At 35.1% G+C, this 18,393-nt stretch overlaps 1 protein-coding gene across 1 annotated transcript in view; it reads left to right on the top strand.

The window, feature by feature from the left end:
- The window catches only part of LOC106087325 (probable multidrug resistance-associated protein lethal(2)03659), a 33,665-nt gene extending 23,460 nt beyond the window's left edge, over nucleotides 1-10,205 (top strand). The window contains exons 5-7 of the mRNA XM_013252333.2: nucleotides 8,666-8,816; nucleotides 8,907-9,855; nucleotides 9,917-10,205. Coding sequence (XP_013107787.1) covers nucleotides 8,666-8,816; nucleotides 8,907-9,855; nucleotides 9,917-10,205 — 1,389 coding nt within the window. The remainder of the gene's footprint in view (nucleotides 1-8,665; nucleotides 8,817-8,906; nucleotides 9,856-9,916) is intronic.
- The last annotated feature ends 8,188 nt before the right edge of the window (nucleotides 10,206-18,393 follow it).

Genomic DNA, 18,393 nt, shown 5'->3' with positions numbered 1-18,393 from the left:
ATAATCTCCCAAACCCGTTTACGCAACGATTCAAGTGGTTTGCATTTGTCAGCTGGGATGTTTTTGACAGCTTTTTTTATTTATTATGATCTCCATTTTTATTGTGTTCTGCACATATATTGTGGTCAGCAATTAAATTGGTGAAACGATTTTTATACTTTCCACCATAGGATAGGGGTATACTACTTTCGCCATTCTGTTTTTAACACCTCGAAATATGTGTCTAAGACCACATAAAGTCTGTAAGATAATTTAGATTGTTCATGCATAGAAGACATTGATGATAATATCAATATATATATGCTCTATGTGTTCTTAGTTTGTTTGCTTTCGACAAACGGACGGACGGACAAGGTCAACTTAAAATGTCATGACGAATAAGAAAATATATAAAAATTATGGGGTCTTAGACGCATATTTGGAGGTGTTACAAACGGAATGACTGAATAAATACGAGGGTTGTCTTTTATATTGGACAACCCTTGTGTTGCAATCCGGCAACTGACAGTAAAGCTTGACATTTTTGAGGTTATATGTACTCAGAACGTTGTGACATACGATCGCTATTTGTGTTGTTTCCAATAAAAGATTCATCTCGCCCAAAAAATGGAATAAAATCGTGAACCTTTTCGTGCGATTATTTTTTACAACTTTCGACGTGGAAAGTAAACAGGAGTCGACTGTATGGGTGTTTCAAGATGAGCCAAATCCAACAAAAGTTGTTCACGCACGAAGCTCTTTTAAGCAAATGATCGCCTGTTTTTTGGAAAAACTGGGCATGTACCAATTGTACCACTAGAACAACGCAGAACAGTCAATTCTGAGGGGTACACAATCATTTGTTTGCCAGTCGTCTTTGTCATAGAAATCAGGAAAACCAACCCCTGAAGACGGATCACTCTATTTTGAAAAACAATAAAGCAATTTTTGATGATTAATATTTTTTTTTCTCTAAAAAAATACAAAATATAAAAGGCAACCCTCGTATACCCCGCATCATATGGCGGGGTAAAAAAACTTTTAAAATACATAGAAAACAATATTGATAAAGAATAGAAAAAGTTAGAGAAGAAAACAAAAAGTCCATAACAATAATTTGTTAAAAAGATACTAGCATAAATTATTCATAGGTTAAGCAGAAAATATCTTCACCAAGAGTTCTGCTCATTTTGATATATTTTTCCTCCCAGAAACATATGCTGAAGTAAAAATCAATGTAAATATGAGAACAATTTTTTAAACCTATTGGAAAGCAGCCACAAAAGACAATAATTGAGGATGAGTTATAGGAGGTCAAGTCTGCGGGATCTAACAAGTAATGGACAAAAGCTTCAATTAGTTAATATAAATAACTTTGATTTAATATACTGCGAAACAAATGAATGAGATTTGAAATCATACCTGTGTACCTGAGGCGTTTAGACATATGATTTCATCGGAGACCACAACGCGCTTAACGGCGAATACCAATTAATTGAAGAGCAACTTTTAGAAGATCTAACAACCATCAATGTTGCAAGGATATCTAACGATATATTTATAAATGTAAACGGGAGAGATTATTTAGAATTGTGCAATATAAACATATATAAATATACTATTCTAAATGACAGGACTACAAATTTCACGTTTGCCAACAAAAATGGCAGCTTGGTTATCGATTTTTGCGCAATGTCGTATGATATTTTAAATACAGTACAAAGTTTTAAGATTGACAATCAGATAGGGTCAGACCAATTTCCATTATTTTTGTACTGGCCAAAAAAAATTTATCTAGAAAAACTAAACAATAACTTAAATGTCATAGTTCCTTACGCATCTTTCAATAATTATATAAAGTGGTTGAGGCAGTTAGCAGGCAAAACTAAACTGGACCAAAGAACCAAATATATATAAATGGTTTGACATGGATTACATAAAGCTTTGGAACAACAGTGAAAAGCCTCGAAAAGAGAGAAATATGCAGATTAAAGGAAGATTTTCCACAAGTTATGCAAACAAAAGCGGAAGGATTACTATCAAATATTGAGCGCAAATTAAATTACATATCTGAAAGCAAGTCATGGCGGGTTTTGGCGAAAGAAATAATGCAAAAGAAGAACCATAGTAGTTCCAACATAAATGCGGAGCAACTGAAAGATTATTTCGATACACTTCTGAATTCGAATGTTAAGTCATCAGTCATTTATTTTGGAGTAAAGAAGTGAAATAGAAAAATAATGGACAGCGACTTTATGCTGATGTTTCGATAGATAGAAAGTTTTGATACAATGACGTTTTAATTTGTGTACAATTTTTTTTGAAAATCGCTCCAGTTGTGGAACCCATAGCATCCAAAATATTACAGAAATCGGTCAAGATTTAGATATATCTCCCAAATACATCTATATATATATATATATATATATATATATATATATATATATACATATATGTATACATATATATATATATATATATATATATATATATATATATATATATACATATATATATATATACATATATATATACATATATATATACATATATATATATATATATATATATATATATATATATATATATACATATATATATACATATATATATATATATATATATATATATATATATATATATATATATATATATATATATATATATATATATATGTAAATATCTATATCTTATTTGTGAACTAAATAAACCGTGTCGACATTAATTACCCCCGTTACGCGTTACGCACTTTGTGCTTTTGTACAGTCCGTGCTCAAAAAAACACGATTCCCAATTCTTTTTAATTTAATTTTGCAAAGGAAAATGAATTGCGTTAATTTTCTTTTGTTAAATTATATTTGTTTTGACTAAATATTTATTTTCTGCCCTTTTACAATCGCGAAAATATATTTTCATTTGAAAGCATTTAATTCCCGCGTTGTGCACTTCATTTGTTGTGTGCAATTGTGGTGGTTTCTCTTGTCTTTGGTTAACAATTCTCTTCGATTTATACAACAACAAAACACAGCGACTCCTCGCCGTTCACTTGATCCAACAACACTCAAAAAAAAGTGACCCAATGGTTGAATTAAAATAAACTAGTTTCGAATAAAGTTGAACTTTATATAGCGCTAAAGACAATTTCATCCGTTTTTAGTTAATGCATTTCAAAAACTATAATTACATCAGATGAGCTTCGCTATGGTTCCACGTAAAACAAATGGAACTAATTTATTCTTGATTCAGTGTATATGATGAACAATCGTGAAAGATACTGAGCTCAATACAATTGATGGAATAAAATGTTCGAAACTTTGTACTGTGTGTTAATACATCTGAAGAAGCGTTTTGCAAATCTCTGATTCTATTTCGTTCAGTTTTAATTAATACGCATGAAATAATTATTTTAATTGTTGATGTACTATTTGTTCTCATATAATTGCTTTGTTTTATTTTATTAATATATTTCGAATTTACGCTTTGCTAATAATATATATTTACTATTAAAATAAAAATATTCACACTTTAACTAAAAAAATTCAAACTTTCAATTGCTTCGGAAAAATTACCAATTGTTTGTTGAAAAAGAAATGAAAGTATAGATACATATATAGTTTTATTTTCAATCTAATAGTTACCATGATAGGCGTACGTCCGTATGTAATTAGCAGTATAAATCCTTTGTGAAATCGTTTGCGTTAAAATATTTCATTACTGCATAAATTGTATTTCGCATTTTAATTTTAAAAGTTCCTGCAAACAAAGTTAAATAAAGACCAGAATAGTTTGTAGTTCTTTTAATTTCTAATGCTTACCAAAACTTCATGTCACGCTGCACGTTTGGGTTATTGTGCGTAGTAGCGATGAAAACTAATTTCCGCTATACAATTGCAGCATATTAAATTTCTACCTGTAATTGTGTTGTAAGACGAGAAAGAAAAACATTATTTCAACATTTCCGATGTTGTATTGTTTTATATCTGTTTTTTGTGTTTTTTGGAATTTCAAGTGAAATATAATTGAGATTCCCGAATTACGTTCGTAAAGGTGATCGATTAATCTGAATTATTTTAAGGAAATTCGAATTTTTTGGTTTTTTATTATTTTTGACATTTGCACCTACCTTTTGTCATTATACTTTGGTTGAAATCCAAATTTTTTTTTTATTCTGAATTTCGTGTATTTTTTTGTTTGAGCCCTCTTTCATGTCGGTCACTCCATTGTCTCTATTTGTTCGGGCTTCTGATACGCTCATTAAGTTCGATGCAATGTTTGATTTGCAGAAGTCTAAGGAACATTCTATTAACTCTTCAGTGCTCGGAGTTGCGCGAGATTTGGGACAAAGTTAAGATAGCTTATGACAAGTGTTTGTCTTATCTATCGGCATTGGAGGACGGAAATTAGTGACATCGACTCCACTGATGAGTAGTACCAGTCGACGTATCGAGCGTTTGTATATTGTCTTTCGGCAATTCAAGCGGGACTGGATTGTTTGAAGTCTTCCTCATAGACTTCGCCTGTTAAATCGCGGAAAACTTCGGTGCAGGACCAAGTTGTTCCCTGAATCCTACACTGCGTTCAGGGTGGGTGGCTTCTATGAGATCGTATTTCCCCCTTAATTCCTCGGTTCGTTCAAGTGTATCTCGCGTTTCTCACAGGAATGACGATGATAAGGTACACCACCTACCGTTACCACCATGCGATACCGACGTTTTCGATGGTGATTTCTTTTCTTTGATGGTGATTTCTTTTCTCCCTTTTTGTTTTCGTCGGTATACATTAATAACGTACGGTTATTCGATATTGAGAGGCTTTGTCATTTGGTACGGAAGACTAGTGGTGAGAATAAAGTAATCGTCTCGCGATTCTCCCTTACGAACGGTAGTTGCGCATTGGCCTGGTATGCCTTACGGGAAAATTACGATAATCCGTTAATGTTGGTTAACGACCATTTGAGGAAAGTTTTGCTTATTTTGGAGCAGGAGACTACCTTAGGACTGAAAAATTTGTAACGCGGTATTAAAAGCTGTTGATCTGCTATATTGGTTTATCGGGTTGATATGAGTGGTTGGTCCATCCGTCACACTTTGGGTACAAAGTGTACGTAATAAGTCCGCTTTATCGACCTGGAAAGAAATGGATCTTTTTCTCACGGAAAGAGTTCAGATCTTGCCGTGTCATCACAATGTACGCGGGAGAAATGTTAACTCGAAATCAACGGATAAGCAAAATAGAACGCATTTTAAGAATGCCTAACAGGCGGATAATTCGGAACCTTCGACATCCTCAAATAAATCGTCGAAGACATTGTTTTTGTTTATGTTCCGGACAAAAGGATTACGACCATTAAACCTAATCGAGTATGCATAAATTGTATATCGCGTTTTCACGAGGCTAAGGACTGCAAGAGTTCGTTTAACTGTTCGGGTAGTCACAAACGGTATTACACGTTGTTACATCGTCCGACGAACCCCGTTCCGGTTTCTCAATCCTCCCTCATAGGTCCGTTTGCTTCTGAAACCAGTCGATAAACTTTGTGAGGATAATTTCCGTCGTATACGCGTCGCGATGTGGACGGCAGATATGTTGTTACCCTTCCTATTCGATCGGAATTCCCTTTGTCTATTCAATTGGGAGCGTCTAGACGTGGCTTGGACAAGATCACATTCACGATACTTCAGTGGACACCGATTTGGAGATGCATGCGATTAAGGCTCACTTTTCTTACTTCGTGGATTAAGACGGGTACTAGCGCATGTCTTTAGATTTTTTTGAAGAACTCATCCCTCATCGAGATTGGTTTGCACATGTATTTTCAGTGATTAGTGCTGGGGATAAAAAGGCGGTTAAGGTCCGATTGGCTATCATATAGTAGAGATTCCACTTTGCTGAGGAATGCAAATGTCTGACTGACAAGATACCATTACCTACAAAAAGTTCACTGTTGCCGTTAAACCCCTTTTTAGATGAAGAGGATCTTATGTGTCTTAAAGGGCGTCGATTTACTAAGTTGTTAGTGGAGTTTGTTCATAGAATATTTGAGCATGGCGTAATCAATTAATGTTGCGAATATTTCCTACTGAATATTGGGTGCCTAGGAAAAAACTCTCATTTTGAACAACAATAAATCGCATATCGTGTGTTATTGAGCGTAAAAGGGTTTGTTAACAAATAACGACTACACTTCCTCCGAAAGAACCGTGCAGTATAACTAAAGGATAGGTTTGCGTATTTGTTTGCTCTCTATGTGAGCAATTCATCTTGAACCTACGTCCGATTTATCGACTCAAATGCTTCTGTCCGCTTTTGTACGATTTATAGCGCGTCACGGCCGTCCTTTGGAGATGTTTTCTGATAATGGTACCAACTTCGTAGGTACTTTGCGTGATATAGAGAAGAACTTTAAAGCTTTCATTCGAGAAACTCGTGAACGCGTTAGTTCTTCGTTCGGTGTAACGGGACTTATGTTGAGTTTCGTTCCCTCCGGAGCTCCTCATAAGGTCTATGAGAAGCCGCGGTAAAGAGTTTTAAACTGCACTTTCGTCAGCAGACTCCCTGGTTGAAATATACATTTGAAGAACTCGCGACGCTTCTTAGCTGAGTAGAAGCATGTCGACATTTGTGTCCGGTAAATGAAAATCCTGAAGAGCTCGTGGCTCTCACTCCTGGAAATTTTTTAGTTGGCGCTCCGCTATTATGTCACTGAGTCTCGTAAATCGGAATCGGAATATGAAGGCATTAACTCACCATTTCTGCTTACGGTGGAAGGAGGAGTACCTGAAAAGCCTCCATCAACGTTATAAATGGAATTACCCACAACGCGATTTTCAGTTGGGTGATTTGGTCGTTATTTTTAATGAACAACTGCCTCCCACGGTGGTTGGCGGGAAAAAATTACAGTATTTGCACCAGTGGATGACCACAACATATCTAATCATCGTGATATTGGTTTCAGCCTTTACTTGAACACTGCAGAAGTAGTCCCTTGAGTAAACAGAAGAAAGGTGGATTGGGACTATCCCTTCTACTATCTCTTCTACACCAGAAAACGAAGTGGAAACTGCGGAGGACATAGATATAATGGTCAAGCAGATTACGAAGACCTAGAATGACTCCTTTGTGCCTGCATGTCCTAGTGTCAAGCCAAGGGCCAACATGTCCTAGTGCCAAGCCATGGTGGATCCCAGTATTGGGATCCGTGCAGGATACATCTGAGGCCTATATTCTAAGGAAGATCCTATCCTCGATCTATTACAGTGGAATGTTTCCAGAAGTCAGAGAATGTATGGGCAATGTCTAGTGAATAAACACTAGAACTACGCGTTGATACAACGGATAAAGTTGCGCCAGAAGATGTTGTCACTGGTAAAGATTCGTAGGAGTTTATTGGGGAAATGGTGTCTGAGTCCAAAGTCTTTTGGCGATAAAAAGTTTCGACTCCTATAAGTCGCCAGGCCCTGATGATCTTGAATTAAAAGCTGTGTCCGGCAGATTGGCTCTTACCACATGATAAATACAACCTACCAACGTACGACTTTTGAAGCCCCCACGCCTAAAGATTTCCGATGATGATGCCTTCTCTTACCAAAGGGGCGAAACGCTTAGGTAGTGTATCTCCTGTGACCTTAATTTTTCCATTGTATAAAATTTGAGATCATTAAAAATATCTCATCTCGAAAGAGAAATTATCTTACAACATGAAGGCGAAAGATATTCTTCCTTCTAGTCTGTCATCCTTAATGTTGAAGATTCTACAAAGGTTGATAGAAATATATCTTAGGGCAAGATCCCCTAGATCGCCTGTCTCGGCAACAGTATGTATGTTGTAAGTGCAAGCCCACTGAAACAGCTATTATCGCTTACATTGAGTGTTATCTCGGGTAGGGGAAAGTTTCTAAGCACTCTTAGCGATATTCTTCAGGAATGTATAATGAAGAGTATGTTCCATTTACGAAAACGTCTAAATAAGTCTGATGGCAGACTACCACTTAAACTTAACCCAAGCTAAAGTACACCACTCCGTTGGAGCAGCCGGAAATGTAAAAGTGGGCCCCGTCACTGGAAAAAAAACTACGACGTCTTCAGGCAGGTTGTCAATCAGCAATCAGTTAATTCTTGCAATTCGTCGTACAGTGGTGTCCGAAGCGAACGCCGGGGAGAATGACTACCTCACTCTTTTCGGTATATTCCGGAGTTCTGATGTTAAGCGACATTTCGAATCGAATTACTGCCAAGCATGTGTCGGTGAGGAGAAATTTCAAAGCGAGCGTGGAAGGCACATTACGTAGCAATAGATGCGTTCTACCGCAATCCCCTCCCCGCCCAACTCACCGCTCGGGATTTTTTTTTAAATAAGTATGTTTCTCTGCAACTTAGGCGAAGCAGAAACAGTAATACATTTCATAGAACGTTGACCAATTTTTAGAAGAGAATGAATAAAAAAACACAACTATTAAATAATTAAACAAGTAAAAAGGCATTAAGATCGGCCGGGCCGAACTTTGGAAACCCACCAACTCGGGTATATATGAATACCCCCTTTCGTCACAATTCGATGAAAATTGGATAACTTATTCAGCGAAATTCAACACGGATATTGAGTGAATAACTCAACATCCGTGAAAAATAAACTAAAATTGAAATTGAATTGAGTATTGAATTAATGCAAGCTATGGTTGCCTTTCAGTTTTTTGTGAATGCCCTTGCTGTGCTAGTTGTTGTGGCCCTCGCTAACTATTGGCTGCTCATACCTGCATTCATTGTGATGGTTCTGCTTTATTTTTGCCGCAATCTTTATATTGGAGCCAGTCGCAGCCTTAAGAGGATCGAAGTAATGGGTAAGTATCGTAAATGTGCATTTCGATTTATCGTTGGGGCTAAAGAAAAATGTCTATGTTTAATTGTATCCTTGTGTGCTCTTGTTGCAGCTCGAAGTCCTGTCTACTCACACACAAATCAGACATTCCAAGGGCTAACTACAATACGGGCACTCAATGCCACCAGACAGTTGGAAGCGGAGTTCCATAGCCACCAAAATAACAATACGTCGGCTTTATATCTATATGTGACTACGAACAGGGCATTTGCCTTTTGGACAGATTTGATTTGTATCCTGTATATCTTCGCAGTCACATTCTCCTTCCTGCTGATTAACCATGAGTTTTACAGTGGGGATGTGGGCTTGGCTATTACACAATCCATGTCGCTGGTGATAATGTGTCAATGGGGCATGCGGCAAACCGCCGAGATGGAAAATAACATGACTAGTGTTGAACGAGTAATCGAGTATATTGAACTTCCTGCAGAGCCGAGTTTGGAAAGCGATCTCTCTGTTAAATTACCTGAGTCTTGGCCTGAAATGGGTCGCATACACTTTAATGACTTGAAGCTCAAGTACTCCATGGACGGTGACTATATCTTGAAAGGGTTGAACTTCTCCATCCGTCCCATGGAAAAAATTGGGATAGTGGGCAGGACGGGTGCCGGCAAGTCATCGATTATACAGGCGATTTTTAGGTTGGCCCACAACGAGGGTCTGCTCGACATTGACAGTTTTGATATTGGGACTTTGGGCCTGCACGATCTTCGAAGTCGAATTTCGATTATTCCTCAAGACCCCATATTGTTTTCGGGCACATTGCGCTTCAATCTCGATCCCTTTGACGAAAGAACTGATGAAGAGATTTGGCAAGCCCTCGAGGATGTTAAGTTAAAGAGCCACATCAAATCTCTCGAAGGAGGTTTAGCCAGCCGCATGTATGACGGGGGCTCAAATTTTAGCATGGGCCAACGACAGTTGGTCTGCATGGCAAGAGCTATATTAAGACAAAACAAAATTCTCATAATGGACGAAGCAACGGCTAATGTGGATCCTGAGTAAGTCTACACACAACTCGTCCTCTGCATCCTTTTTATTGTTACATTTAACTCATTTCAGAACTGACAAATTCATTCAAGAAGCTATTCATACAAAATTTGAAAAATGCACAGTGCTCACCATAGCCCATCGCCTACACACGGTAATGGACAACGATAGAGTATTGGTCATGGATGCCGGTCGGGTCGTTGAGTTAGGTCACCCCTTCCAATTGCTAGACAACACCGATGGATATTTACATAAATTTGTTGAAAAAACTGGACCCGGCACCGCTAATCATTTACGCAACATTGCAGAGCGAAGTTATCGAAAGCGCGTCACAACCAAACAATCCGAAAACCAAATCTAACCAAATATATTTCAAAAGAGAGAAGCTCCATTTGACCCCCCCCCTTCCCACGAGGCGTAATTAGTGTAATGAGGCACTTACGTGATAATTTTAGTTACTTAAGAGACTGTTTTACCACGAATCTATTGAACATTATTTTATTTGACTGCACGACTATGACTACGAAGGAGTCCCTGAGAATAAATAAAAATAAGTTTTTATTCAAAAATAAGACCTGCGTTCAACTTTCAATGTTATTCTTAGCTTTGACGAAGAAGGCGAGGTATCTAAATGTACTCAATCAATTACTGAACTCAAAAAAAGTGACCCCCAAATTAAAGAAAAATGAACTAAATCAAGGTAAAATTGGATATTATTTATCACTAGCAATTTTTTTCTCTCATTTAGTTACTCAAATCATTCGCATTTAAATTTTCTAAGTTCCTGCAAACAAAGTTAAATAAAGATCAGTAAAACAATAGAATAGTTTTTGGCTTTTTTAATTGCTAGGCTTACCCAAATTTTAAGCGGTGTCACGCTGTATGTTCGGCCCATTCTGAGCAGTAATACACCAAATTTACCTTTGTAATTTTATTTCACATTTTTGCACTTTTCAATTTTTTCTTGCTACTGTTCACGTGTTTTCTTGGTAATGCGTACATCAGACTGAGCGTTGAAATAATGTTTGTGCGACACGGGAATGGCTTGCGTGGTTTTCAGTTGCTACCTGTGTGTGTTGCTGACGCCTTTTCGTCGGCGGCACATGCTCTGATTGGTTTGGGACCATGTGCATGATGCTTAACTGCACAGGCCCGGTAAATAAGAGTTAATGTTGGTAATTAACCCTTAAAGGTTTCTAAAGGCATTTTATTCAGGGTTTCTGAAATGGATCTATTCATCCTATACCAAATGAAGCCACAAATCAAACGTTCTTGTATTATGCTATTCTAAGCTTTTATTCATGTGATTATTGTATGACTGACAAACAACGTGTTTAAATAGCACCTTTATAATTGCATTAAAGGTGTGTTTGGTATTACTGAAAATGTAATGAATTTAAATCTCTCTGTTACAAAATCTGTCAACCTAAGTTTATTTTAAACAAAATTTTAAGTTAAAACCTGTATTTGAATCAAATTTATTCAATAATACTCAACTTTGGGAAATTTATAAACTATTTTGGACGAATATTTATTCAAATTGAAAAATATAGGTTTGTAGCATGCGTTAAACTCAACATAACAACGTGTTTATATTGGTTAAATAAAAAGGTTGTTTGCTATAGGAATATTTAACTTGTTGAGAAGAAACTTGGTTAAGTAAAATGGCTTCTCAAAACCAAGTTTATGAACTATTTGCGACCTATTTCAGATACGTAAAACTTACTAAAAATTTGAATTTTTTCCTTGTTTTAATCAAAATTTTACCAAATTAGATAAAATGTTGCTAACTTATTTGGAATAAGTATTTTACTTTATTTTATGCGCACCATTTTTCAAAGTGAACATGCGCTGTTGGGAGAAGGGTATGTTAACTTAGATAATATAGATAAATAATGTAGCACTTACAAAAGCATTCGTTGTACTTTTGTATTTCATGAATTAAACGTTGAATCTTGAAAAAAGTTTGATGTTGCATAGAAAACGATATTAAAAAACAAAACACTTAAAGTATAAATATAAATAAATGAATACAATATTTATGCATCACTTAGCTTAATTCACGTTTTTAAAATCGAAGCAGATTTCCACAACGAAATATATGTTTTTTCCATTAATATTTCCTTGACATCTCCACTGAACTTGACTATTTTCTAATTCCTTTTCTGCTTGCAGCCGTATTTTTCCCTTCGTTCTAACGATGCGCACCGACTTCGTAATAAATCAATCTGGCTAAACCACACCTACGCGATATGGAGTAAGATATATTCATTTACAGGTAGTGGCAGTTGCCCAACAACAAAATATCAGTGATTAGTGCAACTCTGATTTTGTGTATGTTACTGGTTCGCGCCATTTTTCGTTTTGTGTGTATTATCGTTCTTAACTATAATACACACACACAACCAAAACTCGTTGACAGATAGTGACTTCGCGAGAAAAATTTTACTCAGCTGTTTACGGTACACTACCCGGTAATTATGTCATGCATGTATGCAACCATATTTATCCGCCAATTCATACACAGCCATTCGTTTTTCAGCATGCACAAGCTTGCCATAAAACGAAAAGATAACAGCTTCTAACAAATTCCGACCGTAAAGGGGTATATGTTTTACTGGCAACCACGAAAAATATCTTAACAGTGCACTTACATATTTTAAGGAACATATATACCTCTTTTTTATCTACACTAACTAAAAATGGTTGTAGTAAATATTTTTTACTTGCTTCTACAACATGATGAACTTGAAATGAGCAGGTCTCAGAAAAATTTCCTACATAATTTTTTATTTCATGGAAAATTTTTTAGTATGCCTCTATCACTTTTTAGGATGCTGCTTTTCATGCCGGTAGTATTTTTAAAGTTAAGTCAACGGTTTTTTAATTGGTTCTAGGGAAAAATTTAGAAAATTTATATATTGGGTTGCCCAAAAAGTAATTGCGGTTTTTTCATATAGTCGGCGTTGACAAAATTTTTTCACAGCTTGTGACTCTGTAATTGCATTCTTTCTTCTGTCAGTTATCACCTGTTACTTTGCTTGCTTTAGAAAAAAAGTGTAAAAAAAGTATATTTGATTAAAGTTCATTTTAAGTTTTATTAAAAATGCATTTACTTTCTTTTAAAAAATCCGCAATTACTTTTTGGGCAATCCAATACTTCTTCCAATTGCATGAAATAGATGCGATTTTTTTGGTAATAGGATATGTTTTCCGTATTTTAGCAAATCAGAAATAATTTTTTTTTACCATATTGGGGTAAATTTTTACAAGAAAATAAGACACACCTTTGTCTACATTGTAACTTCGTAAGTCTTAAATTAGGACCATGCATTACCATAATTTTTATTTCGCTCAGCAAGAATTTTCTGCAAAGACTGATACTACGTTCTTTTTTGCGGAAAAATTTCCGAAAATTGGTTATTCGGTGGTTTGACAAGGTTACTGTACGATTTTTTTGGTTTCTTTGGCCAAAATATGGCATCAAATGCATGTATGTTCTTGTAATTTAAACCAAAAACCCACCAATCGTAATTAATTAATAATTAAACACAAAACAATTTAACAAGAAACAAATGCAGCATTTATTTGTAATAGTTATTAGATTTTTTTAGTATTTTCACTGGTATAAGTTAAATCAGCTCAACTTTCCATTGTTGTTGTGATTGCAAGACCAAAAGCACAACACATTCTTTCACAAACCTTATTATTTCGTACAGACTGATCGAGTTGCTTGTTGTGAAAGAAGTATTTATTCTTCTTTCGAGTATATTTATTTATAATTAAAAAATACCATCTTATTTATGCTTCCACAAACACTATTTTTTCCACCCAGAGTAAATACATGTGAGAAACATCACTGAAACTAACAAACACTCAGTTACAATAAAAAGTTTGGCGATCGCGTTTATTGTGCCTAAGAAAATGACTTGTTGCACAGCGACTGTGGTTGTGCTCTCAATGGGCGTCCCGAAATGTAAATTTTCCCTGGAAATTATGACGAATCGAACACATTTCGGCAAATTTTTCCGTTTGTTTTTATACCCTCCACTATAGGATGGGGGTATACTGATTTCATCATTCTATTTGCAACACCTCGAGATACCATAAAGTATATATATTCTTGATCGTCATGTCATTTTAAGTCGATCTAGCCATGTCTGTCCGTCCGTCCGTCTATTTGCCGAAGGAGTGGAGCTAGCCGCTTGAAATTTTGCACAAAACCTTTTTTAAGTGTAGGTCGGTTGGGATAGTGAATGGGCCAAATCGGTCAATGTTTTGATATAGCTGCCATATAAACCGATCTTGGGTCTTGACTTCTTGAGGCTCTAGTGGGCGCAATTCTCGTCCGATTTGACTTAAATTTTGTACTTGGTGTTTTGGTATCACTTTCAACAACTGCGCTAAGTATGGTTCAAATCGATCCATGTTTTGATATAGCTGCCTATAAACCGATTTTGGGTCTTGACTTCTTGAGCCTCTGGAGGGTGCAATTCTCATCTGATTTGATTGAAATTTTGTACGTGGTGTTTTGGTATCACTTCCAACAATTGTGTTAAGTATGATTCAAATCGGTTCATAATCTGTTATAGCTGTCATATAAACCGATCTTGGATCTTGACTTCTTGAGCCAATAGAGCGCGCAATTCTCATCCGATTTGACTGGAATTTTGCATGAGGTGTTTTGTTATGACTTCCAATAACTGTGCTAGATATGGCGCAAATCGGTACATAACCTGATATAGCTGCCATATAAATCGATCTGGGATCTTGACTTCTTGAGCCTCTAGAGGGCGCAATTCTCATCCTTATGAACTGAAATATTACACAATGACTTCTACAATGTTTAGCATTCATTTATGGTCCGAATCGGACTATAACTTGATATAGCTCCAATAGCATAACAGTTCTTATTCAATATTCTTTGTTTGGCAAAAAAGAGATACCGCGCATAGAACTCGACAACTGCGATCCATGGTGGATGGTAAATCGGTCCCATAAAGGAATTTGTATTGTTGATTAACAATATTGCAATTTGAATTTATAATAAGCTCATATATCCAATTAAACTGATAAATAACTCCATAAACCAATTTGAAAGTAGTCCTTTGTTTTAAGCAACTTTTTACCTGTTTTAATAAAAATAGATAATAGATCATTTTTCACATTAAAAACAATCTGTTTATTTCGTTGAATTAAATTGAGGGTCAAATATATTGCTTTATATTATATTAAATAAATATACATATATTTTTGGTTGGCATTTACCGGTTTACCTTTCGACCAAATTTTTAAAAAACATTTTGATCGAAAAAAATGGAGATTTTATTAATAAATAAAATTAAAAACGTTTGCAAAGTAATACATGCCATTGGTTTATTAATACATACCATTGGTTTAGGACTTATCCCTGTGGTCAATGCCAACCGAAAACAAAAACAGATCATCTTGAACGCACATCCAGAACAATGACAACTATGAAAAAACAGATAAGCGAAAAAACCGCGAAAACAAAAATAATTTCTTTTGTATTTGTACTAACAACATGCCATTGTCAAATAACCGGAATTGCCAGATAAAACATCAAAAAATTCGAAAAACGTTCAAAGTTATTTAACTGTTATTATGTGTTTGTGAATACGACATTTTTAAATCAGTTTATTAAGCAAAAAGTGAGTAATAGTAAAAAAAGATTTAAAGCCCATAATATTTTTTTTTTGTGAATAAGGCCGTTAGTCTTTAGGAGGAGTTTTATTGAATGAAATGCTACGTACATGATCCCATGTCAGATTTCGGCTAATATTATAACAACATCGGCATCGAGACTCAACTCGACATTGCTCGTGAATTAGATTGAAATCAGTTGTAATTTTGTTATAGCTCCCTTAGACGTGTACCGTCCGATTTGCACTTCTAGAGCTTTTACAAGCCCGTTTATTAACCAATCTTCTTAATATTTTGTCCAAAGCTTTTTTCTCCAACTGCCGAAATACGCCACATTTTGGAAATCTGATGATATTTAGATACAGTTCTCATATATATGTTCGTCCCATTTGGACTAATATTTAAATGATATAGTTATATGGCCGATTCTCACGAAATTTGGCCCAGAAGACTCCCTTATGGCTCCTGCAATCGCATTTGAATTTCATATACACATAGTATATGTATTATCCAATTTATGGGCCCTTGTCAGATTATTTTGATCTGACTTTCTCCTAATTTTGGGCAATGTCTTCTTTATTGACTTTCATTATGTGCTTCGATTTTGGTTGAAATGGGTTAAGATTTAGATATAGCTCCCATATATATTTTCGTCCGACTTTGTTTATACTGAAATTATATGGTCATTTGTTAACTGACCCTCAAGGGATTTCACACGAAGTTTTCTCCTATAGCTAATACGAGTATTTCGTTTACAGCGAAAGATGCTTTATAACACGGAAAGAGATAAACAAAGCAAAGTCGTGATAATTTTCGCAAATCCGACTCAGGAAAAAAGCAATAAAAAGTGTTAAAAAAAATTCTAGAATTTGTTGTTATTATTAGTATGCTAGAAAGTTGTATTCAATTTTACTATTTTAAAAATCAAGTTCGAGGTCTTTTTGTTATTAAATTTAGATTTTAGAGCGATACTTCGTGTAAGAAAATTTCGTTTTGTTTCTCATTTGCATACATTATATTGCTAAATAAATTAAATAAAACAAGATAAAACCGAGCTAACTTCTGCCGGACCGTAACTTATATAACCTATTGATGCTATCTCAGCTAATAGACCGAATCAGGCCATACTTGGCTTGGATGTTGGAGACCATAGGATAAGTCATTGTGCAAAATTTAGCCCAATAGGGGCTAAAAAAATAAAATCGCGAGGTCGGTTTATGTGGGAGCTATATTAGGTTTTGGAACAATTCAGGCCATACTTAACACGTATATTGGATGTCATAGGGGAATTCAGCAAAATTGAAAAAGAATTGCTCCTTCTAGAAGCTCAAGAGCATAATCGGGAGATCGGTTTATATGGAATATCCTATAAACGGCAGCTGGATAATACCGATTGTTAAAATTTGTCTTAAAAAACGATTTAACTGAAAATTTCTTTAGAAGAAAATTGCATGAAAATTTTATTAAAAAAAATTTATTAAAATTTTTGTGGTTGGAAAAAATTTAATTAATATTTTATATTTTAGAAAAAAATTTATTAAAATTTAGAAAAAATTTCATTGAAATATTGTTTTAAAAAATTGCATTAAAATTTTGTTTTTGGAAAAATTTTATTAGAATCTGCATAGAATTTCGGCCAAAACCCGTACATTTTTAGGAGTCATGGAGAAAATAGTTTTGCAAAATTTAAAGAAGATCGGACGCTATATTAAAAAAATCTGAATCAATTTCTATAAAATTCACTACTAATCAGAAGAGTCATAAGAACAATATTAGTCCAAATCGGACGAACGTTTATATGGGAACTATTTATATTCAAATCTGAACCGATTTGTTTAATTTCCAATCAGTTTGAAAGTTTGTAATCAGAAACGTAGAACTAAAATCAATTTGGACTAAATGACCCAATAAGAAGGAAAATTATAATATTTTTAAATTCCAAGGTAAATACATTTGTAAATATATTGTTTTTAGACTGTAAGAGTATTTATTATCTATAGATTTAATTAAAAAAAAAAGTTGACGAGAATGCCAAGCATCCACGAACTGTTGCCTGAGCTGCATTACATAATGTCCGAATTTTTTGTTGTTATTGAAGTAGGCACATAATTGCTTGTGGAGGTAGCGAATTCACACAGAAAAAAATTAAAAACTAAAATATATAAGTGATATTTTTCACAAAATATAAATATATATTGTATTGTACGACTCCAGGCTTCGGAAAAAAAGAAACATTAATTTTTCATTATGAACCTCTCTTCATTGACGGGGACATGGTCTGTAAAGAGTATTATAAATAAACTAATTTATTTACGTATTAAAAAAGTAAAAGCGTGCTAAGTTCGGCCGGGCCGAATCTTATATACCCTCCACCATGGATCGCATTTGTCGAGTTCTTTTCCCGGCATCTCTTCTTAGGCAAAAAAAAGGATATAAGAAAAGATTTGCTCTGCTATTAGAGCGATATCAAGATATGGTCCAGTTTGGACCACAATTAAATTATATATTGGATACCTGTGTAAAATGTCAGCCAATTCGAATAAGAATTGCGCCCTTTGTGGGCTCAAGAAGTAAAATAGAGAGATCGATTTATATGGGAGCTGTATCGGGCTATAGACCGATTCAGACCATAATAAACAGACATGTTAATGGTCATGAGAGAATCCGTCGTACAAAATTTCAGGCATATCGGATAATAATTGCGACCTCTAGAGGCTCAAGAAGTCAGGATCCCAGCTCGGTTTATATGGCAGCTATATCAGGTTATGAACCGACTTGTACTTTATTTGACATAGTTGTTGAAAGTAACAATAAAAAACGTCTTGCGAAATTTCAGCCAAATCGGAGAGAAATTGCGCCCTCTAGAAGCTCAAGAAGTCAAGTCC

This window comes from Stomoxys calcitrans, chromosome 2 (assembly GCF_963082655.1).
Source record: "Stomoxys calcitrans chromosome 2, idStoCalc2.1, whole genome shotgun sequence".
NCBI classification, from domain to species: domain Eukaryota; kingdom Metazoa; phylum Arthropoda; class Insecta; order Diptera; family Muscidae; genus Stomoxys; species Stomoxys calcitrans.
The sequence above is the reverse complement of the archived record's forward strand: the minus strand, read 5'-3'. Positions and strand labels throughout refer to the sequence as shown.